General features: G+C 46.2%; 1 protein-coding gene across 4 annotated transcripts; it reads right to left on the bottom strand.

Annotated features, from left to right (window-relative positions):
• Positions 1 to 1173: 1173 nt before the first annotated feature.
• Positions 1174 to 17568, bottom strand: ZNF74 (zinc finger protein 74). 4 transcript variants are annotated; one of them, XM_033098488.1, is made up of 5 exons: positions 17057 to 17568; positions 16568 to 16653; positions 6503 to 6629; positions 5996 to 6091; positions 1174 to 5014 (listed from the first exon to the last, which is right to left on the bottom strand). In XM_033098488.1, exons 1-5 carry the CDS (start codon positions 17088 to 17090, stop codon positions 3333 to 3335), a joined length of 2025 nt encoding a protein of 674 aa, XP_032954379.1. In that variant the 5' UTR covers positions 17091 to 17568; the 3' UTR covers positions 1174 to 3332. The 4 variants fall into 4 exon arrangements, with proteins under 4 accessions (XP_032954379.1, XP_032954377.1, XP_032954380.1 ...); XM_033098486.1 differs by having other exon boundaries at positions 5996 to 6094; XM_033098489.1 differs by lacking the exon at positions 5996 to 6091.
• Between the last annotated feature and the right edge of the window lie 6938 nt (positions 17569 to 24506).

Raw genomic sequence — 24506 nt, forward strand, 5'->3', positions numbered from 1 at the left:
AGAAAACATAAAATTTTTCTGATGGTTGTAGGTAGACTTGCATGAATAGTTATCTACCATATTCTTTGATGTGAAGACTTAGTATTAAGTAGAACTTACAAATTCTTCACAAACTAGTCAATTCTAATCAAAATCCCAATGAAATATTCAGGGGCATGAAGAGGTTGAGTTCTGAGAAAATGATTCCTATGTTACCTGAAAGAACAGATAAAACAACACCAACAACTTTTAAAAACCTAAAAATGTGGCCCTGGGCATATCATATATTAAAGTGATTTATGGAGCTGCAATAATAGAAAAGACAGGTCTATGGAACAGGGAGGAATAAATTTGAGAATGATTGCTGGGACCTTGTATTTTATATCCCAAATACATGGATTTAAGAGTTAAATGTAAAAATCCGGAACCAAAAGAGGCCTTAAGGAAGAGGCTTTCTAAGAGCCAAAGAAAAATACAAAAGAAAAAAGTCAAATAGACCTTATTACACAGAATTTGAAAACCTCACTAAATAAAATAACGCAGTAACAGAGCAAATGTACATGCCAAGGCGATACATACTCGTACGTATGTATACATGTATATGTGTGGGTATATATTAAAAATACAAAGAATGGAAAAGTGGATAAAAGTCAGAAATAGATCATTCAAATGAAGGGGGAAAAAAAGGTAAAAAATATCAACAAATATCTAATGTATCAAAATGGCAAATATAAAAAGTGAAATGATGCCAAGTGCTAGCAAGGGTGTGAAGTGGACACTCCCAGAGCCCGTATGAGGGTACAAACTAGAAGCATCGTACGGAGCCCGCTCAGGAAACCCCGACGGCTTTCCAGTGTCGGTGATCTCCACTGCTGACTCCACTCTCCGAATTCGTTCTGAGGAAATAATCAAAGATGGGCGCGTAGGCTTATGTTCCAGAATTATTTATAGGTACAGATACTCTTGATGTTTAACAATACAGGAACAGATAAATCATGATACAACTGTAAGACAGAAAATGATGTAGCCAGCAATGATGTTTTTGAAAAATATTTTATAATATGGAAAATGCTCATCATACAAAGTTAAATGGAAAAGGATAAACATGACATGCAGAGAATGAACCCAGTTTTATTTTAAAAGAAAAAGAAAAAAAAAGAAAAAAAGAAAAAAAAAATATATATATATACACACACACACACACAGAATCAAACGAGAAGGAAATGCATCTTCGTGTAATGACCTAGGAACCAACACTGAGGGTCATTTTTATTCTTGTTTTTTTTTTTTCTTTTCCAAATTTCTTCAATATATGTGTATTACTCGTATAATTAGAAAAGAAGGTTTATAGGCAAATAAAAGAAGAACATTAAGACTCCAATGGTAAGAGGGCCAAAAGGTATATTCAGATAATTTTCAGGAAGAAAAACAATAAAAACATGTTCAATGTTCTGCCTCATTAGTTATCAAAGGTGCAAAGTGAAGTAATAAGTGCCACTTGGCTGAGAACATGAACAGCGGTACAGGGCAGGCAGCAGGCCGGTGGCCAGGGCCCAGGAAGGTGGTTTCATTTTCATTTCTTTTCAAATAAGAAAAATGAGTATGAGAATAATGAATCAAGCCTAGCTTATATTTGTCTCTTCCCAATGCAGTTGTAAAATAGAACCTTTCCTATTTGTCACAGAGGAAGGGCCCGAGACTGCCATGATGTGGCCCTGGGGACCGGATAATGCGAGTTCGCCTCACGGACACTCCAGAGGGAGGCCATGGAGTGGCAGACGTCCAGGGTCATCGCTGTGTCGTCACCACGCCCGGAACAAAGGCCGCCTGTCCGGACACACAGCTTGGAACGGTGCCTGTGCCCGGGAGATGGACGTGCACGGGACGTTCCTACTTGGCCAGTGTTGCTGATTGGTTTCTTCATAATGAAATAGTATTACTTTGCAAACACACAACCAAAAACATACCAAGATGATCCCTTAAGCTATTCATTTCCTTTATCTCAAAATTTTCACTTCTAGAAATCTACTCTAAGAAAAACACTATAGAAGTATAATGCAAAAGATGCTCCATGAAGAATGATTTATAATAGTGAAAAACATGGAAATAACTTCAACATATGACAAAAGAATATCTAATAGAATAATACTACGCTTCCATTTAGAATTATGATTCCGAAGACAGTGCAGTTACTTGGGAAAAAATTCTGCTATGCAGCTAACTGGAAAAAAAAAAAGATTAAAATGATATACCTACTATGTTTAAAGTGATATAAAAATGCACTATGAAAAAAGCAGAAGGTAATGTATCAAAGTGCGAAATGCAGTTTTATTAAGAATTAGGGGGGGTGTTTTCTCCCCTTAACTCCACATTTTCTGAAACGAGGTTATTTTGCCTCCATAATTTAAAAAGTATACTAAAAAGCATTTCATAAACTATAGCACTCTATACAAATGTAAAGTGTTATCACTGAGAAGGCAGCGTATACTTGCTTAGAACTGAGAAGAAATAGCATTAATTCTAGATGAACGCAGCGTCTTCCTACCTCCGCAGGGAGCACGCAGATGGCCTCTGTGGAGAGGCTACTCCGGTGAGCTGAGCTGCACAGCATGCGGGAGGCCCTGCAGGCAGCCTCACCAGCTTGGGGTGAAGAGGACCTTCTGGACACGCACTTCTGGACACTCACCGCCTGTGTGCTCCCAATCTCCCGCCATGGACCGGGTGGCCAGGTGCCATGCCAGCATGCCAGGACCTGGCTACCCTGATGCTGGGCTGTGCTTCTGTGCCGCCTCTAACAAATCACTCTGCAGTGGAGCCACCTCAGTAAGGCGAGTCCAGGAAATCCTCTTTTCTCAAAACTCCCACCATCCAAGATTATTCTCCCCTCCTGGACTATAATTATGTTCACTTGGAGGTAATACTGTTCATAATTCTTCTGGTTTTAAAAATTATTATTATTCTAAACACAACAGTTCACAGAGGAAATTCCTGATCGAAATCATGCCAGAAGCCCGTCTGAGGTCACAACGATTGACATACCTTCTTTTTATCGGCAGTAAAGCTCTATTCCCCTGGTCAGTGACTTCCAAACCCATCAAGGGAAACAGGACAACAGGGCCTCCTCAAATGGCCCTCAACTCTCCTCTCCTACAGTATATCCCTCCCTGGGGAGGTGACAGCCGCTGATAAGAGGGCATCTGTTGCAGCACACGGGAGAACTGCAACAGCACAGGGTGGGAGGGCAAGCCCCCACATCTGGAGCTACGAGCAGTCTGCATCTACAGCTACTGTGTTTTCCCTGCTCACCCTGGGGAAGGAGTGAGAATGGACACCTCGATGACACACATGCCACGTTAATTTCCTGGTTTACTGCCAAGAGGGAAATTCCTGCTGGCTGAGGGCTGAACCACACACAGGAGCTTTGCCATGTCCAGGGCATTGATGGGGTCCATGCTGCTCACCCCTGTGCTCCCCGCGTCCAGCAGGCTGCTGGGAACATAGTATGTGCTCAGCAAGTGCTTGTTGAACTGGATGGCAAAGGGCTTCTCCTTGCTGTGCATTCTCTGGTGCTCAGTGAGGTGGGTGCTCCAGTGGAACATCTCACCACATTCGTTACACTTAAATGATTTCTCCCCGGAGTGGATTTTCTGATGTTTAATGAGACAGTGATTCTGGCTGAACGCTTTGCCGCACTGGCTGCATTTGTAGGGCTTCTCTCCGGTGTGGATCCGCTGGTGCACGATGAGGGACGAGTGGCAGCTGAAGGCCTTCCAGCACCGGCTGCAGTCAAAGGGCTTCTCCCCAGTGTGGATCCGCTGGTGCACGATGAGGTAGGAGTGGGAGCTGAAGGCCTTCCCACACTCATTGCACTTGAAGGGCTTCTCCCCACTGTGGATCCGCTGGTGCACCACCAGGTAGGAGTGGCAGCTGAAGCCTTTCCCACAGTCGCCGCACTTGAAGGGCTTCTCTCCCGTGTGAATCCTCTGGTGGAGGGTGAGGCGTGAACGGTTATTGAAGGCCTTCGCACAGTCGCTGCATTTAAACGGCTTGTCTCCGTTGTGGATTTTCTCGTGCACGGTCAGGGACGAGTGGCAAGTGAAGGCCTTCCCGCACACGTCACACTTGTATGGCTTCTCTCCCGTGTGGATTCTGTGGTGCCGCGTCAGGTGCGTCCGCTGGTTGAAGGCCTTCCCGCACTCGCCGCATTTGTAGGGCTTCTCCCCAGTGTGGACCCTGAGGTGCATGTTCAGCAGCGAGCTGCAGCTGAAGGCCTTTTCGCAGGTGTTACACTTGTAGGGCCTCTCACCTGTGTGAATCCTGTGATGCACGTTCAGTGACGAGTGACAGCTGAAGGCTTTCCCACACTCCCCACAGAGGAAGGGCTTCTCCCCTGTGTGGATTCTCTGGTGTTCGATGAGGTTGGTGCTCCAGGTGAAGGCCTTGCCGCACTCGTTACACCTGTAGGCTTTCTCCCGTGCGTGCCATCGCCGGTGCAGGGTGAGGGACGAGCTCTGGTGGAAGGCTTTCCCACATTCGCCGCACACGAAAAGACCCTCCCCAGTGCCAGCACCCATGCCCTGATGCCGGCTCACGGGTGGAGGTTTTCCATGTTCACTTGACTTGCAATTGTTTCTCCCTGAGCACATTCTCTGCTGCTGGGTTACAGCCTCACTGGAGTGGAAATTCTCGATGTGTCTGTCAGGAGACTTTTCCTCTGTAGGAATGAGAGTTCCTTCACCCTGTTGGGTGAAGAGGGTGCACCGGAGGGGAAAAGCCTCCTCAGACACCTCGTGTCCCTGCCAGTGCTCCTCTGTGGCAATGTCCCCATAGCCAGTGGGCGTGTACCTCCAGAACACAGCCTCGCCTCTCGACAGAGCAGCTGCCGGGCCCTTCCAGGTCCACCTGTCGCCTGGCCCAGGGCTGTGGGGACTGGACCTTGCCGGCCACTCTGTCACTGACTCCTGCGACGGCTCCTCTTTGTAGATGCCCTGCTGTTGACACAACTCCTCCTTCATCTCAGGCCTGGGCTCCCGTTCTGTAAGAAATGGGAAATGCAATATCCTGTCAGCAGGCAGAGGTGTGGTGCTGGAACTCCGATTTGAGATCTGACCCAGTAGTGTAGATAAAGCTAGAAAAGAGAGCAGAGACTGACAGAGTGAGGGAGCTCAAAGGCAGAGAGACAGGAGCGCACCCTGGGTGAGACGGGCAAGCAAGCCAGTGAGAAGGGAAGAAGAGGAAGAAACAGAGAAGGAGTCCCAGAAGGAAATCCTGAAAAGAGCCAGGGCGGCTAGGAAAGGAGCAGAACTCATGGATACGATTCACTCATTGCAACATCAATGGAGAGACTGTTGTGTGTCTGAACTGGGCATGAACACAGGGTCAATACAGGTCCAAAAACAACAAATTTAAATTTCCCTGGTTCCAGAAGGGAAAAAGAACACCCTACCTCTCTTTAGTGTTTCCTTTAGAACACTTGAAACTAAATGCGTTCTCTGTCCCTGAGATGTACGTGTGTCTCTTTAAAAGCTAAATAAGCCTCTTGCCAGCTTCGCATCCCAGAAGGAATGTATTCCTTGGAGCCACCTCTGTGAACTGTCCCCCTGTCTCTCCCCCCACCCCCAAACTGACTGCCCTTTTCTCAGTGAGCAAAGCCCTGACCCCAGTTTCATACACACTCCCACTCCTGTTCTGCTTCATTTTTCTTGGCACCATCTGCTAGTCACCACTGGTTAAATATTTCTGTATATGTAGGTATTACTTCTGTCTCCTGCCAACAGAAGGCAGACGTCTTTGCCTGTTTTCCTAGCAGTTTCTGACACACAGTCAATGCTCAATGTGTGTGCTGAAGGAAGAAAAGGAAAAGGGAGAGCTCTAGAAGGTGCACTGAGCAGGTGTGGATGGAGCCAGGGCAGTGCACTGTGGAAGGAAAACGGGGCTGTGACGGGAGGGCCACACGGGTTGGTGGCAGGGGCACCGGGGACAAGGGCTCCACATCCTTCCCCTGTGTTTCCCTCACCTGGATGAGTCCCTCCGGGGACTTTTCTGGGCACCTGCCATGGCTCCTCGCCCCTTTCCAGATGGGAGATCACGTCTGGCTTGCAGACCGGAGGCCCTGCTTGCGGGGAGGAAGTGGCATAGCTCTGTGTGCTGCGGTTCTGCAGAACCAACCGGCACCGAGAGGTGTGCGCTACCCCCAAGGACACAGGTCTCAGTGTCAGAACCCAAACTGAGGCACATTCTCTGAGGATCCCACAGGTGGGGACACCTCCCCTCCATCTCCCTCGGAAAGCTCCAGGGCAGGTTGGGCACCCAGGACCCTGCCTGGCCCCTCCCTCTTCTCCTGGCCACACCTCCAAGCAAGGATGCCAGTGGCACTGCAGAGCCCTGCCACAAGGGCTGGGTACAGAGAACACAGCCGCCACACCCTGCCGAGCCCGGTGCCAAGGCTGGTGCCAAAGGGAGCCTTAGTATTACCTATGGCATGGCCAGACTGCAGACCCTGAGCCTTGGGGAGCCATCTTACCCAGGGCGAGAAGGTTCTGATAGTTCTCCAGCATCACGTCCCGGTACAGGGCTCTCTGGGGGGAGTCCAGCTGGCCCCACTCTTCCTGGGTAAAGTCCACGGCCACATCCTTGAAAGTCACTGATTCCTGGAATGACATGCACGTTCTCACTCACCCAACATGGTTCTGATTGCATTTGTGCTTCCAAGGGAATAAAGGGTTAACCTCGGTGACCTTCTCCCAAGCGATGAATGTTGTGCTTAGACGCCACCTGTTGTGCAGACCCACAGCCCCCACGTACACACCACAGCTGGGCAGGAATCACCACATGGACCTGTCCTCCTGGACCAGGAAGGCCCCGCTAACTGGGCAGCCCACGTGTGGGTGCTGCGGTGGACAGGAAGCTGCTGTGACCGTTCTGGGTAAGATGCTATGCTTACCAGGGTTGAGATTGTCAAGCTTAGAGAACTTGAAAGAATAATACAAAGAACCTAGAAACCCTGATCAAATCTTACCACTGCAATAGGACTTAAGCTCAGACAGAAAGCCAGTATTATACCCTAAGGAAGGAACCCCTATTCTCATCAGTGAGTTCTATGCCCAAGTGACCAAAGGAGCCACTCTGTGTCCATCCTGCCCCCCCCTAGAACCCCTGCTCCCCTGCCCTCCCCAGGCCTGAGTCCTGGCCCACCCCGCCCTTAACCTACTCCCACCTTCCCCAATGCCAGTCACTAATTGCAAGGTAACCCCTCCACCCACTTCGTCACTCCAGTTCCAAGTGTCACAAATGTCCCAAATGACTCCACTTGTACTCATGCCCTCGAACCCTAGGCTCTTCTGCCACCTGGGGCTTCTTACCCCCTCCGGAGGCCCTAGGCTGCCACCCCTAAACGGTCTCCACATTGGTCATGTTCCAACCCCACTCTGGATCCTCCCTTGCCAGAAAATAAGCTCCCAAGTCCCATCAGGACTCTGACCTCAGGAGGCAAGTGTGGGCAGGCTGCTTTCTAAGCGGCTACTGACTAACAGCTGTCTCTTCAAAGATGCTGGTGCCATGGCAGCCTGGCTTAAACTAGTTAGGATGTAGTTAAGTTAGACGTAAGAGTGAAGACTAAACCAAGCGAAGGAGGCCTGGTTCCTATCTTGTAAGCCTTTGCTGGGGATTGGCTGGTGTGGGGCCAGGATCCCAGGGACCACCAGATTTCTGCAGAAGCTCTGGGCCCACATTAGCACCCCGAGTCAGGCAAGGGGTACAGAGAGTCAGGCCTTGAGGTGAGCCCTCATGCCTACCAGGTGCCTACCAGGCAGTCAGTAAAAGCAGGGATCTCCTCTGGAATAACGGGAGTTTCGCCTTATACTTTTAGATAGCTATCAGTGTTGCTGCGGACTGAATCATGTCCCCCTGAAATTCATATGTTGAAGCCCTGACCCCCAATGTGACTGTATTTGGACATGGGTCCTTAGGAGATAACTGAGGTTACATGGGGTCACTAGGGTGGTGCCCTAATCCGATAGGACTGGTGTCCTTAAGAGAAGAGGACGACAGAGGTCTCTGTCTGCGTGCGCACAGAGGGAAGGACAGGGGGAAAAGGCGGCCATCTGAAAGCTGGGAAGACAGCCCTCACCAGGAACCAAGCCTGCTGCACCCTGATCTCAGACTTCCAACCTCCAAACCGAGGAGGAATAAGTACACGCTGTTTAAGACCCCAGTCTGTAGTATTTTGTTATGGCAGCGCGAGCTAAGACAAATGTCAACATAAAAAGAAAGAAAGATGAAACCACTCTTCACACCACATACAACACAGCTCCAGGTGGAGCAAGAGCTGAATGTGAGACATCTGGGGTCCATTCTGTGAATCCCTGGGCAGCAGAGACTGTAAGTGCAACATGAAACCCAGAAACCATGAAGAGAAGATTTACATTTGCTCCACGAGCGTTTACATTTTCTACATGGAACGCTGACAAGTCACTAAGAAAAACAAGAGAAAAATGGGCAGAGGCTGTAAACAGACAATTCACAGAAGACTCATAAACAGCTGTTAAGCCCGTGAGGAGACAGTCAATCTCATTAGACATCCAGAAATGAGAACTAAAACAGCAAGATACCATTTCACACATAGCAGAGAGGCCAAACGTTTAAAGTCTGAACGTACCAAAGGTGGGCTCGTCCATGGGAAAACAGGGTGGTCTGACACCACCGGGCAGGTGTGTACTGGGGACACATAGTTTTTACCGTCTCTAGTAAAGTCAAGAGCGTGTATTCCCTGTGCCTCGAAAGTCCACTCTGAGAGTCCTACTCAGTCCAGAGTGACTGAGAAAACACTGGAAACAAACTGAATGCCTGTCAGTAGGAAGGGAATATAAACAACATAGTGCAGCAGTGAAAAGAAACAGGGTAGACAGACCTGTCCCCATGGGGATCTCTCAAGAGCACAGCAGCTGGTATAAAAGCAGGCTGAGGGGACCATACCTGGTGTGATGCCCTGCACAGAACCATCTAGAAGCATACACAGCACTGTATGCAGTTTACAAATACTCAGATGCATGTGTTGCTCCACCATCTGGCAGACAAGGGCACAGGCTCTGAGCCTGATGGCCTGGGTGGGCTTCCTACTCTTGCCTTCACTAGCAATGTGAGTGGAGGGGTGCCTCAGTTTCCCTGACTGTGAAATGAGACCTATGTCACTGCCTCACGGTGAGAATTAAATGAGTTCACACCACATATGAAGGTCCCATCAGAGCGCTGTGGTGTTTGCTCAGTCGTCATCCTCTGATACCGCATGGACCGGGGAGGGCAGGAGAGGACAGAGAAGGGAGGACACAGAAGGCACTGCCTTTACTTGTAATGTTTCATTTTTAAAAAATGATCTGAAGCCAATAGGACAAAATTCACACATCTGTTAATTTTGTAAAGTAGGTACCCAGAAGGTTGTTCTTACTCTGTTTTAAATGTTTTAACACTTAAAAACATGAAAAGCCATTCAAAGAGGAGGAAACGCAAATTTCCGATAGACTTATTAAGAGATTAGTGATTTTTGTCAGGAAAATGCAAATTGAAAGCAAAATAACAATTTTACCTATCAAAGTAGCAATAATTAAAACCAGGGAACCTGGCAATGAGGAACCACTTTTAGTGGGAGTGGGAACCGCTATGTCCATTTGGGTATTTACACCAAAGAAACAAGGGTTGCTGCACATACGGAAGCAAATGAAAGGTTGGGTACTGCAGCACCGTACTTACCAGAAACCAACCAAATGACCGAGCATGGCATTAGAGTGGGTGACTAAATCAGGGTACAGGCATGCGGGCAGACCATGGAAAATAACGCAGCTATCCAAAGGAACGCACTGAACACTCTGCTGAGTGGAGGAAGCCAGACAGAGAGGGCCACGTACTGTATGACCGCATTTGTACGAAATGCCCAGAATAAGCAAATAGAAACACAAAGTAAATTAGTGGTTGCTGAGGGCTGGAGAGGGGGGAGGGGTAGGGACTGCTAATGGGTATTGGGTTTCTTTCTGGGGTGATGAAAACGGTCTAAAATTGATCGTGGTGATGGTTGCACTATTTTGTGAATATACTAAAAAAAACCACTGAATTGCATACTTGGGAAGAGTGGATTTTATGGTGTGTGAATTTTATCTCAATTAAAACAAAGGGAAGCACTGGAATGTGTACTGTACGATTCCATCTTTGAAATAATACGTTTAAGCCCTGTGTCTATGTATGGTTGAGTTTGCTTATGTGAACAAGAGGAGAGAGATGGAGCAAAAAATGTCAAAACCGAAGACACTGGCTGTCTTAGGGAATGAGATTGTAAGTGTGGGGAAAGATTATTAACAGATTATTAACTTGTTAGCACAGCAAATAATGGTTTTGTAAATTAAAAAAAAAAGTTGTTTTCCAATGAAGAAGGAAAATCAAGGCAGAGCAGGGACTGGCCTCACCATTTTGGTGTGGGCACCCAGCTTCCTTGAGCCTCAGTTTCTCCGACTAGGGCATGGCGTGGGACCAGCAGGCTTCCGTGGTTGAGGATGAATGAATGAAATGAGGCAGGAACATGCCAGTCTTGGATACCACGGGAAGGGCACAGCAGCGGTCAGCCCTCCCATGGCCATCTCCCACCACTCTGGCTGGGCATGCCAAGAGGTGGGAGTCTCTGCCCCTGCCCCTAGGAGGAGAGAAGAAACAGCAGTCTGTGCCACCTCCACAGTCGTGACAGGGACCCCGACTGTCTCAGGCATTAGAAGAAGTGAGGTGGTGAGGACACAGAAGTGGAATGCACTGGGCCTCCACAATAGAGTGAACTGAGGTCGGAGGGAAATGGGCGTGGAGGAGTATTCTGATACTTGCGCTTGGGGAGCTCCCGCTGTGTGACAGTCAATTAGTGGTTGCTGAGGGCTGGAGACGGGGGAGGGGGAGGGACTGCTAATGGGTATTGGGTTTCTTTCTGGGGTGATGAAAACATTCTAAAATTGATCGTGGTGATGGTTGTACTACTTTCAGTGGTGCACAAGGGGCATCAGAGCAGTGTGAGACATCGCTGTGGCCACAGTAAACAAGACACCTACCCCAAGGCAACGGTGTTTGTATTCTGCAGCAGGCAGGACAGATGGGAAACAGGAGTGGAGCAGCCCCAACATGGTGAAAATTGGGTTTTGTGCTCTGCTTCCAGCCACAGAGGGGTAACAGAGACCAGATTTGCCCTCTTACCTCAAACAACTAGTAAACTGGGCAAAACGTCTGAAACAATGGTTGATTTCCAGACACTGAACAAAGTGCAGCTCAGAAGAGAGACCCTGAGATAAGGGAAACGAAGTGAGCCCTAAAACCACCCCACCCTCCTGCCTGGACCCTGTTTCCAGACTGCAGCAGGGGAGGTGGCAACCCAGACAGAGCCTGTGGTCTGAGGAGCTGAGGAGACAGAGTTGAGTTTGGGGGCACCAGGAGACTAAATTCCGCAAGGAAAAATTCCAGAGCAAAGGGAGTTGCAGACTCAGAACTCTGGATGCGCCTGAGGCTGACTGAGGGCCGACGGGTATGTGCGTGGGAGGAAACCACCCCAAACCAGGGAAAAGAAACACCAGAGAAGCAGCAGGCAGAACAATTATTAAGACTCACATGGGTTGGGAATAGTTTGTGTGCTGACTGGCCAGAGTGGAACGTCCTCCTGATGTATAGGAACTGAGTAAAGTCCCCGGAAGGTAAACTGAGTAAAGTCCCCGGAACTGAGTAAAGTCCCCGGAAATAAAGTCCTCAGCAGTGAGGCAAATTTTGCCCAAGACAGCTTCTCTGGACCCACCTTAACAAAACCTAAAAGCATCAAACTAATCGTAAGTAATTTCATTGCATCCCAGAACAAATCCCAGAAATATTTAAGGAATTCCAAGCAACACAATACTCAACAAAGTAAAATTCACAATGTCCAACATCCATTCAAGTAACTAAAAGGAAAAATAAGTTAATAAAATCAGAGGCATTAAGAATCTACTAAAAGAATATTTGTTTACCCCCAAAAGATGGCATTAAGAGAGAAACAGAATAAAAAAAGACAGAAGACATATAGAAAACAACACATATAAACCCAGCCTTATCAATAATTATATTAAATGTGAATCGTCAAACTCCAATTAAAAAGTAGAGATTTTCCAATTGAATTAAAAAAGTGAGACCCAACTACATGCCAGCCACTTCAAATATAAAGATGATGATAGATTAAAAGTGAAAGAATGGGGGGGCCGGCCCGGTGGTTCAGGCGGTTAGAGCTCCATGCTCTTAACTCCAAAGGCTGCCAGTTCGATTCCCACATGGGCCAGTGGGCTCTCAATCACAAGGCTGCCAGTTCAATTCCTCCAGTCCTGCAAGGGATGGTGGGCTGCGCCCCCTGGAACTAGAAAACGGCAACTGGACCTGGAGCTGAGCTGCGCCCTCCACAACTAAGACTGAAAGGACAACAACTTGAAGCTGAACAGCACCCTCCACAACTAAGATTGATAGGACAACAACTTGACTTGGGAAAAAAAAAAAAAAGTCCTGGCAGTACACACTGTTCCCCAATAAAGTCTTGTTCCCTTTAAAAAAAAAAAAAGAAAAAAGAAAAAAAAGTGAAAGAATGGGGAAAGATATACCATGCAAATACTAATCAGAAGAAAGCTTAGGTGGCTATATTAACATCACAAAGATTTCAGAGAAAGGAATACCATCAGAGATAAAGACAGACTTTACACATTATCACAATATCATTATCACAATATCAATTCATTAAAAGCTCACAACAATTCTAAATATAGATGTACCTCCAAACAGAGCTTCAAAATACAAAAACAACACAAATAGCAAAAACCTAATAGAACTGAAAAGAGAAATAAGACAAATCCATCATTATACTTGGTGATTGCAAAAATAATCTCTCTCAATAATTGATAGAACACATAAGCAGAAAATCTGTAAGGATAAGAATAATTGAGTAACACTATCATGCAATTGACTTAATTGATATTTACAGAACACTCTAGCCAACAAAAGCAGAATACACATTCTTTTCAAGTGCATAAAACATTTATCAAGATAAACCACATTCTGGGCAACAAAATAAGTCTTAGTAAATTTGAAAGATTTCAAATCATACAAAGTTCTTTCTCTCACCACAACAGAATTAGAAATCCTAATAGAGAGATATCTGGAAAATCCCCCAAATGTTTAGGAATTAAACAACACACTCCTAAATAATACATGGTTGAAGAAGAAATCCCAAAGGAAATTAGAAACTATTTTGAGCTGAAAATGAGAATACAACATAAAACTTGTGGGATGTAACTAAGGCAGTGCTTACTTGGAGGGAAATTTATAGCATTGAATGTTATGTGAGGAAGGAACAAAGGTTTCAAATCAGTACCTGAGTTTCAACCTTAAACCAAAGTAAAGGAAGGAAATAATAAGGATCAGAAATCAACAAAATAGAAAACAAAAAAGCAATAAAGAAAAACCTATGAAACCAAAAGATGGTTCTTTGAAAAGATCAATAAAGGGCTGGCCTGGTGGCTCAGGTGGTTGGAGCTCGGTGCTCCTAATGCCAAAGGCTGCCGGTTCGATTGCCACATGGGCCAGTGGGTTCTCAACCACAAGGTTGCCGGTTCAACTCCCGCAAGGGATGGTGGGCTGTGCCCCCAGCAACTAAAATTGAAGTTAGCACCTTGAGCTGAGCTGCTGCTGAGCTCCCGGATGGCTCCGTTGGTTGGAGCGCGTCCTCTCAACTACAAGATTGCAGGTTCAACTCCCGCAAGGGATGGTGGGCTGTGCCTCCTGCAACTAACAATGGCAACTGGACCTGGAGCTGAATTGCGCCCTCCACAACTATGATTGAAAGGACAACAACTTGACTTGGAAAAAATCCTGGAAGTACACACTGGGAAGTACACACTGTTCCCCAATAAAGTCCTGTTCCCCTTAAAAAAAAGATCAATAAAATTGATAATTAAACATATATTTGCTATCTGACTCAGCAATTCCACACTTACATAGTTTTTTAAGAGAAATTAAAACACATGTCTGTACTCATACTCAAATATCTCTAGCAGGTTTATTTAATAACCAAAACTTGGAAACAACCTAAATGTCCATCAGCTGATGGATGGATAAACAAATTGTACACGCCCATACAAGGGTGTTCTGGGCTGAACTGTGTCCCCTCCAAATTTGTATGTTGATATCCTAACCCCCAGCATCTCAGAATGTGACTATTTGGAGGCAGGATCTTTAAAGAGGTGATTAATGTAAAACAAGGTCACTACAGTGGGCCTTAATCCAACAGGACTGAGGTCCTTAATAAGGAAAGGATATTTGGACACAGACATGTACAGAGGAAAGACCATGTGAGGACACAGGAGAAGGTGCCATCTATATAAACCAAAGAGAGAGGCCTCAGAAGAAACCCACCCTGGTGACACCTTGATCTTGGACTTCCAGCCTCTAGAACTGTGAGACAATAAACTTCTATTGTTTGAGCCATTCGGTCTGTGGCACTTCGCTATGGCAGCCCTGGTAAACTAATACAAATGGAATATTGTACTCAGCAATAAACATGAACAAACTACTGATTCACATAATGACATGAATTCAAAAGCATTATGCTAAATGAAATTAGTCAGAAACCAAAGACTACAAACTCTATCATTCCGTGGGGACAGCACTTCCTGCAAAGGGGCATGAAGGAACTTTTTGGGGTGGAAATGTTCTATATTATGATTGTGGTGCTGGTTATACAAGTGGACACACTTACCCAAATTCATCAAATCCTATACTTAAAATTGGAGGACTTTATTGTATATATATTATGCCTCAATAAACCTGAGCCAAAAACCCACTGGATTTTAGGGAGCTGAGGTGGGGGTGAGGACACACGCTGAGAACACGCCCATAACTGAGGCACGCAGAGACGTAGCATAATGGGGGTGGATCAGCAGAGGGAGGGAGAAAATGTACAGGAACAAAGCTCCAAAGAATCAGAATATGGTGCCGACGAGAGGGGGCTGTCAGAGACTATATGGCTTCAGTGTGGGGGCATCAACGGGCAGAAGTCGGGTAGGATCTGAGCCTTGTACAGGCCCTTTAGGGGGTATTCCCAACCCACTGGGAGAATCCCATGTCTGGTGTGTCTTCATTCTGTAGGGGGCATGAGTGGGAATCCAATGCAGATATGGTGATGAAACTAGCAAAGAAGTCAGAACAGACCCTGGGGATGTCCCAGGAGAGCTGAACACGAGCTCGAGTGGAGTGAGACTGCTGGATAGAGGAGTCCTCAAGAGAGGAGAACCAGTTACTCAAGTATCTAAGAAGCTGATATTTTAGGAATAACATCTATGAACAAGAAGGGCATTACCTTGAGGTTGTCACTCACGGGCATGCACACACACACATGCAAATGCACACTTTTTGCTTAACCATTTGAAGGCTCAGTTGCAGACATGATGCCATCTCACCCTCCATTCTTCAGCTTGTATCTCCTAAGGATATTCTCTTATACAATCACAGTGCCATCATCACACCCAAGAAATGTAATATTGATACAATATGATCTGAGATACAATCCATTTCCAAATTTCCTCAACTGTCCCAAACTGCTTTTGATAGAATTTTTTGGATATGTGACCCATCACAGATCATGGATTGCATTTGATTGTCATGTCTCTTGAGAGTGTTTTATAGAACTAGAGAGCATTCTAACACATTACAGAAGCTGGGGACATCACACAATACGTGTTTTACAGCTATTTCTACCTGTCTGTAATCACACCTCACCTCTTTCAAGGGGGAGGTTAATAGAATCACAAAATTCTAAACAAGTCAAAGGACCCTTAACCCTCCAGACTTAATCACTACCGTATACTCTCCTTACCAGACCCTTCTAAATACTATGATGAGTGCGGTGGTTTAGGTGATAGAACAAAACCCCAAGGGATTTGGGCCCCACTTGGCTGTAGAAGTGGCCCCAGGGCCAATTCCTGGCTGAGCCCCCAGATCCTCTAAAACTGCAGATTGTTCCACGAAGGCTCCATGTCTGGGGCCCAGTACAGAGGAAAAGCACCAGGAACAGACCCACTACCATCGCTCTTACCCCAGGCCTGCAACACAGCCCTTCCTTCAGCTGTTCCACACCCTCCTACCTGATTCCATCTCAGAAAACACCCCCAAACAAGGACCAACCACCACCAACATCCCCTGGGTCTGAATGTGAAGATGAGCACAGTGATCTCCTGTGAGCTGTCACCTACTTGCTTGGGTTCCACTAGAACCACTCTTCAGAGCTCCTGGCACAGTGCTGGGCACATAGGTCCTGGGCAACTGACTCACCCGTTGGACTGAATCAGGCTGGAAGGGACACTCACCTCGAGGGCATCCCTGGGGCATCACCCACTCTCTTCAACTGGAGCTGTTCCCACATCTAGAGCTTCCTAAGGACATAACCGCAGGCCCCCATATGTGGGATCCTTGGATGACTGAAGGAGACCCTGGGCAGGGGAAGGAAGCTGCTAACCCTCTTTATAAAGAGTGAGATGTGCAGAAGGAAGCAAAGTTAGCCACTCACCTCAGACCTGGCTTCTAGGAGATCCGGACCCAATTTATCCTCTGGATTCTCTTTGAGGGGAAGAGCAGGGTCCTGAGAGAACAGAGCTGGGAAGGAGACATGAGTCAAGCGGGGCCTGTTAAGCTATAGCCATCAGTGCATTGACTAAGCTAAAGCCCACTCCACCACTGGCACCCAGGAGAATCAGAGGGGAGTCAGGAACTGCCTCCGCAGGTGGGATGGGGAGCAAGCCCCAATGTCCCTCACACTGATACAGCAGCAGGGGTTAATTCTGCCACTCAATGTCAGACACTCCAAGAAAGAAGAAAAAGCACTGCGATTTCCTTCCTCTCGTCAGCATGCTCAAGACAGTGGGAATAAACGATTGTGCATGGTGAAGAGGCCGGAGGCTTGATTCTGCTGGTGCTTCTGGGAAACTGGCCTGACCTGCCTGAGTGTCACTCTCAAGTGCACACCCACAGACCCATTGACTAAAAGAGCCAATTGTACCTGTCTCCTGGGGTTTCGGGGCAGAAGTCTCCATGGTGGCCCTTGGCAGAGTCCCCCGAAGGTGTGGGCAGCTATGCAGCCTCCTGGGCCCCGGGCCAGGCCCAGAGGAGCTGGTCCTGCTCCTGGGGTTCAGGGACAGCGGCCTGCAGGGGAGTCCAGCGGGGTCGCGTACGCACTCCCGGCTGTACGGTCACACTGGCCCTGCGCCCCGTCGAGGTCCGGGCCAAGCAGACTCAGCAGGAACACCGCACCCCAGGCTGCGCTCACACCCCATCACTGTACCGCACGCAGCCCGTCACACTCCTCCCGGGGACTGCGGGCAGGGCCAGGCAGGCCTGGGGCTCAGCCACCCAGAGCCAGGGGGCGCGGAGCGCGGCTGGCAAACAATCCCCAGGGGCGGATTGATAGGCCGACCGACCGACAGATACGCGAGTGAGTCGACCGACCGAACTCCCACAAAAGGACAGCGACCACCACAAAGGAGCAGCCGGTGGCCGCCGCGGGAAAGTGCGTCTGCGCGGACCGGACGCAAACTACAACTCCCGGGAGCCTTTGCGCCGGGCAGACAGCGTACTACATTTCCCAGAGGGCGTCTGGGCCCCACAGGGGCTCTGTGGTCCTTACCCGGACGAGCGTGTAGTACAGGCTTCTGGGAAATGTAGTTTCGGGGCCAGAAACCATGCTCTCGGGCCCCTCCCTCACTCATTGCCCCCCACCCCGCCGCCGTGTGTGTGTGTGTGTGTGTGTGTGTGTGCGTGTGTGTGTGTGTGTGTGTGTGTGTGTGTGTGTGTGTGTTTTCAGGAGCTTGGGAAGGAGGGTCTGGCAGTGGCACAGACTAGCACAGTGCTCTAACACAGTAATGCCAATATTTATTGAGCACCCACCACATGCCAGGCACAGTTCCAAGAGTTTGACTTGCATTTTCTGGCAGAATGTTCACAACAGCCCAGTGAGGTTTGGTAATTATTCTTACACTCATTTTAGAGGTGAGGAATCTGGGGCACACGGAGATGGGATAATTTGTCCCAAGTCACACAGCCAGGAGGAAGTGGAGCCAGGCTTTGAATCCAGGCAGTAACTCCAGAAACGAAGTTTATTACAAGGTTCGCACTGAGAGCTGGTCTCCCCTAGGGCAGAAACGGTACAGACTGGAAACCATTCAGACTCCCACTTTGACCGGAGGTAGGCTTGGACACAGGCTCTCCCCTGACAGAGCGCCTGACATGGGCAGCTCCCGCATCAGCATAGCCACGCCCAGTGCAGGGAGAGTGTTTAATAGCAACCCCAGGACAGGAGCCTTGGGAGAGGGTGGGACTGTGTGCATCTGAGCTGCACAAGTCTGTTGCGGAGCTGCGAATGTGGTGGTGAATGGCTGTTGCCTTACAGGACTGGTTAATGTGTGAGTCTTTGTGTCTGCATAGGTGAACTTGTGTCCGTGTAATATTTGTGTCTCTGTGGGTCTTACAGATCTAGATGAGTTTGTATGTGTGCACACATCCGCTCTATGCTCCTTTCTGACTTTGCTTCTTGCCTCACATTTCTCATGGGTGTGCAACTGTGTGAGTGTGCCTCTGCAAAAAAGTGTATGCATGCACCTGTATACAGGTGAATCTGCACCCTGTATGTGACTGTTCTGTGAAAAGGCCATGTAAGCAAAGTGCCCTCAAATGCTGAAGGAGCCAAAACACCCAAGAACAAGGCCGACAAGCCCAGCTTGACGGTTAATGGGAATAACAGAAAGAGGTCCTGGGCCACTGCAGGACTTTAGATCTCTGTACCTGTCATCCTCTAGACCGCCTTCTTTTATCCCCCCTTAATGATGAAACTACATGCTAGGAAAAGAATGTATGGGTGGTCAGGGGGGAAACCAGAGGCTAGGTACTGCGAGGCCTTGGTGCCAGGGTGAGATAAGAGATAACATCGAGGGTGCCTTGCCCCAGAAGTCGGAGTAATGGGAATTTCATCATTAGCCTGAAACTCCTGTACACTTTCCAGGATCCACATGGGAGAAGGGCAGGAGATCAAAAGTCTGAGCTCATTCACTCAGAAGTTAAGCTGGTGGATTAGTTTCAAGATGCAGTCAGCTCTGCCCTCACAGCGGCTGTTGTCTCTCAATTCTGATATGTGTCTGGATGTGTGCGTGTGTGCATGTGACTATACAGGGGAGTGTAACCACTGTGTGCTTACTTGTGAGTCTGAGGTGATTCTGTGTGAGACGGCATAGAGCTTTTGATGTACAGGTCTGGCCTGAGTCTGTATAGATATGTGCTCGCATGGATTTGTGTATATCCCACTGTGCTCCCACAGGTCTGAATGAATGTTTGTATTTGCACACGTGCCCCTCTGTATGTTCTTTTATATGTAATTGTGAATGGTTCATAGGATCATCTATGTCTGATTGCCTAGGTGTGTTCTGTGTGACAGTGTGTATGTGTTGTACACATGAATCTGCAAACTTGTGTGTAGATGTTTTCTCACAATTCTGGTTTGTCTGGATGGGTCTGCAACTCTGTAAGTTTGTGGGACTGTGGGTCCAGTTGTGACTGTACATGTGTGTTGTCCCTGTGTACATGTATGTGTGTGTACCCACAATGCTCATCAGTGTATGCATCTTTATCTATGTACATCTCTACATGGGTCTCATGGATCTGGTTGTGTGACTGTACGTAAGTCAGTACAATCCCAGGGGTTTTAATGTTAAGTGCTCTGTCCACTCATGTCTGCCCACCAGTCCTGAAAAGTAACAAGACAGTAGCCACAAGGATATGTCCAGGAGTGGATGGGATGGTGCAGTTACTGCTTTATACCAACCACAGTATTCTGGAGCTGTGAAAGGCATTTAATCAAGAACATGTAGTGTAAGATTTTCACTCAGATATAGAGACATCCCAAGTCACTTTCTGACTCCTGCAGGTCATCCATGGAAAATCCTGAGGGCCGGTTACCAGGGCCACATGAAAGTCCAAAGAAATATGGGTACACGTGCCATTTTAAAAGCAAAAAGCATTTAAAAATTGGGGATTTTAAATATCAAATCATATTAATAATGTAAAATGGTCACACTTTGAGCCAAGGTGTTAAGGTTTTTGTTATTGTTATTTTATAAGTGATTATGTGAGAAAGTTGGTGTAATAAGGATTTGTTACCAGTTAAGGCAAATCTACTTAAACTAGTTTGCTGTAATCTGCACTTTGTTCACGCTGATCTGATTAGCATTATTAAACAGAAAATATTCCCTGCCAAACCTGGTTTCTAACGCCTGTGGGTATTATAAGAACTAAAATTTCATGTGCTGCCTGGACATCGTTGATGATTAGGGCCCCAGCATCCTAATCATGAACTGTGCCGCTCTTACCAGATATGCCCCCCCAAAAAAGGAAAGGCTCCTAATCTGGTTTATTTCCCTACTGGTTGGACTTTCACCTGACCCTGCTAGCCCATGAATTATTCACACAAGCCAATCACATCTTCCTGTGGGAACCAGGGGGCATCTTACCCTCTTGCTACTAAAAAGCCTTCCTCCCACAGCCCCTCACCTACTGGTTCACTGTTCCCAAGTGCAACCCATGTGTAGTGTTGCATGTTGTATGATGTCCTCCCCTAGGCTGTGAGCACATGTGACTAATAAACTTCTGTCAATCATCTGGCTAGTGTCAGGTGTCACGTGTTTGGTTATCTTGTATTATGGAGAGCACAGGATCCCTCTCTCACCAATAGGGTAAATAGGAGGGTATCAGAAGACTGTGTTTGCTACAAAAACTATTCATTAGAGAATCTATAGAATTATCTTCAAAGAAACATTTCTGCCTTTCATTTTCCAGAAAAAAATGATTTCTAAGTTTTGCAAAATAATTCAACAATTATAAAACAAGTAAATTCTCTGTATGGTATGCTTTATGACTTACTACTATGTTGCCCTAATTTACCAGTTTCATATATTTTAGAAATCTGAATATAATGTTGAATGTGATAGACATAATTATAGTTGATTATCTACACCCACAGCGTTCAGAAAACTTAGTTCTGTAAAGGGCGAGATACTATGTTAGGCTTTGCAGGCTTGTTATAGACTGACTCGTCTTCCCCCAAATCCGTATGTTGACACCTGCTGTTCTGAATGTGTCCCCCCTACAGAGTTCATATGCTGAAATCCTAACCGCCAAGGTGATGCTATTAGGAGCAGGGACTTTGGGAGGTGAATAGGTCATGAGGGTGGAGCCCTCATGAATGGGATTAGTGCCCTTATGAAAGAGTCCCCAGAGAGATTGCTCACTCCTTCCACCACGTAAGGACACAGCAAAAAGACAGCCTTCCCTGAACTTGGAAACGGGCCCTCACCAGACACCAAAGCTGCCCATACCTTGATCTTGGAATTCCCAGCCTCCAGAACAGTGAGAACTAAATTTCTCTTGTTTATAAGCCACCCAGTCTACAGAATATCTGTTATAGCAGCCGGAACAGATTAAAACAAAGCCCTAAACTTCACTGTGACTGTATTTGAAGAAAAGGACTTTAAAGAGGTAATTAAAAAGAAGGCATAAGGAGGCGGCCCTAATCCAATAGGACTGGTGTCCTCATAAGAAGAGGAAGAGACACCAAGGATGTGTGCACAGAGGAACACACTGCGAAGACGGTAGTCCGCATGCCAAGGAGAGAGGCCTCAGGGGAAACCCAACCTGCCAGCATCTTGATGCAGACTTTCAGCCTCCAGAACTGTGAGACGGTGTTCCTGTTGTTTAAGCCACCTAGTCTGTGGTACTTTGTGAGAGCAGCCCCTGCAAGCCAATACAAGGCTGTACAGTCTCTGTCACAATTACTCAACTCTGCCTTTGCAGAGTGAAAGCAGCCTTAAACAATACATAAACATATGTGACTAAGTTTCAATAAAACTTTATTTACAAAAAAACAGGTGCAGGCTGGATTTGACCCTGGGCCATACTTTGCTGACCTCTGATCTACAGTATTTAAAGCCAGGTCTATATAAGGTAGGGCACCGGATTTGAAGTGTGAGCATGACCTCCTCATATATAACATCATTTATAGATTCAATAGGCATCATTTCTACACATTTTCTAGAAACCCAGCATGATATATAAAAAGATTAACTTTCATGTATGATGCCATGGTTTTTAAAATGTTATTATATTATGTTAATTAAAATATGTCATTATATAATGTTAACCTTATAAGTTTCCCCAGTGCTTTTAACTTAATTTTCAGTATAATACTACATTAAAACATTTCATACATTTTTTTTCACTTTCTTAGTTCTGTTTATGATGGGCTTATTGACTATATGACATGCTACAAATGAAATATTTTCCACAATTATATTTATAGGGTTTATTAATTTATTGATGTTGAAAAATACCTGTGTTTATGCTGAAATATTTCCCACATTAAATACATTTGTTGACTTTCTCTCCATTTTGAATTTCCTTGTGATTAGCACATTATAAAGATTTGTTTCTCTTATGAATCTTTAAAAAATTTTTTATTGGGGAATATTAGGGAATGTGTGTTTCTCCAGGACCAATCAGCTCCAAGTCATTGTCCTTTAATCTATTGGTGGAGGGCGCAACTCAGCTCCAAGTCCAGTCACCGTTTTTCAATCTTTAGTTGCAGGGGGCACAGCCCACTACCCCACGTGGGAATTGAACTGGCAAACTTGTTGTTAAGAGCTCGTGTTCTAACCAACTGAGCCATCCTGCTGCCCCTCTGGCAGCTCAGCGGCAGCTCATTGTCTTCAATAGTTATGGAGGGCGCAGCTCACTGGCCCATGTGGGAATTGAACTGGCAACCCTGTTGTTCAGAGCTCGTGCTCTAACCAACTGAGCCATCTGGCTGCCCCTCTCTCATGAATCTTTTGATGTTGAGCAACGTATGCATTTACGGTGAAGGCCTTTCCACATTTCTTACATCAATAGGGTTTTTCTCCAGTATGCATCCTCTGGTGTTGAGTCAGATATGCACTCTGACCAAAGGTTTTCCCACACTCATTACAGTTGTAGGGTTTCTCTTCAGTATGAGTTCTCTGGTGTTGACTGAGGTGTGTACTTCTGCTGAAAGACTTGCCACATTTTTTGCATTTAGAAGATTTCTCTCCAGTATGAATTCTCTGGTGTTGAGTAAGGTGTGTATTCCATTGGAAAACTTTCCCACATTCATTAAATTCAAAGAGTTTCTCTCCAGTATGGATCCTCTTATGTTGAATAAGGAATGACCTATGACTATAGTCTTTGCCACATTCAGTACATTCATAGGGTTTCTCTCCAGTATGCGTTCTCAGATGAAAGGTAAGCTGGATGCCCTGAGGAAAGGCTTTCCCACAGTTTTGTGTGTGTGTGTGTGTGTGTGTGCAAGTTTACTAAGTTTATTAAAGTCACATAAATGGTTTGACAAAAGTACACAATAGAATGACATCACTGGTTTGTTATAAATCACAGAGAATTACTAGAATAGAACCATTTCTCTCCTCTACATGATTACAGGATGGAGTGAGTATTATAAAGGATAGGATCTTTCAACACATTAGGCCAGTCAGATTTTACTCCCCAACTGTATACCCCTGAAAAGACTGGTTAGCAAAGCTGAGGTTTTCTTTCCCCTCATGTTTTCTCCTCTACCAATAACTAAGCAACAACAAAAAAGCCATGCATACATTTTACACCTGATGCAAAAACAAAACCTTGTTCACTTCATCACTTGGCAAAGCTTGCGTCTTCACTCCATTTTTCTGATTAGGCCATTCATCACGTGACTCACCCCTACACAAAAAGCTGTTAATAATTTAGCAATCCTCACCCCTGCGCACACAGCAAGAGATACTCCCCATAACCACCAAGTCAATGTCCCTTCCCGACACATTAACACAAATGAACGCACCACGAACCTAGGATGAGAGACCACATTTACTTTGTAGTTTTAAAAACTAATATATCTATCACCAGCATCAATGAATATTTATTTCAGATCCCATTATTTGGGAAAGGGGATGCTATACAACTTAGCCCATCTGAAGATTTGGGCAAGTCTGCCAGAATTGTATGACAAAGCCCCACAATGTGCCACACATAATTAGGAGCGTTCTACTTTCCGGAGGATATGCAGAGCAGAGCTGTGCATTTTCACAGTAGGAATGCACACACAGCTTAAAATCTTATGAACTAGTAACTTTTCATTGAGCAAAAGGTGCAGTTTAGATTTCTTTAAACCATTTTAATGTTATAGTACAGTCAGTGAGGAAAACAGAATAGTCATCTGTACATTGATACATGTGGCGAGCCTAAAAGGGACATTTAAGATTTTTACAGAAAATCTACCATAAAAACAAGTCCTTTATACTTTTATCCATCTACTCACTAGTTCAATCACTGACAGCTTCTAAAACCAGCAAACTGTAATCCAAGGTCCAGCAGCTGCCCCATTCCAAAAAAAAAATAATAATAAT

Source organism: Rhinolophus ferrumequinum, chromosome 25, assembly GCF_004115265.2.
Source record: "Rhinolophus ferrumequinum isolate MPI-CBG mRhiFer1 chromosome 25, mRhiFer1_v1.p, whole genome shotgun sequence".
NCBI classification, from domain to species: domain Eukaryota; kingdom Metazoa; phylum Chordata; class Mammalia; order Chiroptera; family Rhinolophidae; genus Rhinolophus; species Rhinolophus ferrumequinum.

Coding starts and splice junctions, on each gene's coding strand:
- ZNF74 (XM_033098486.1), bottom strand. CDS start 17,090: ATGGAGACTTCTGCCCCGAAACCCCAGGAGACAG. Junction 6,630..16,567: donor TCCTAGAAGCCAGGTCTGAG/GTGAGTGGCTAA, acceptor ATGTCATTCCAG/GAATCAGTGACTTTCAAGGA. Junction 6,095..6,502: donor TCAGAACCTTCTCGCCCTGG/GTAAGATGGCTC, acceptor CCTCCCCGCAAG/CAGGGCCTCCGGTCTGCAAG.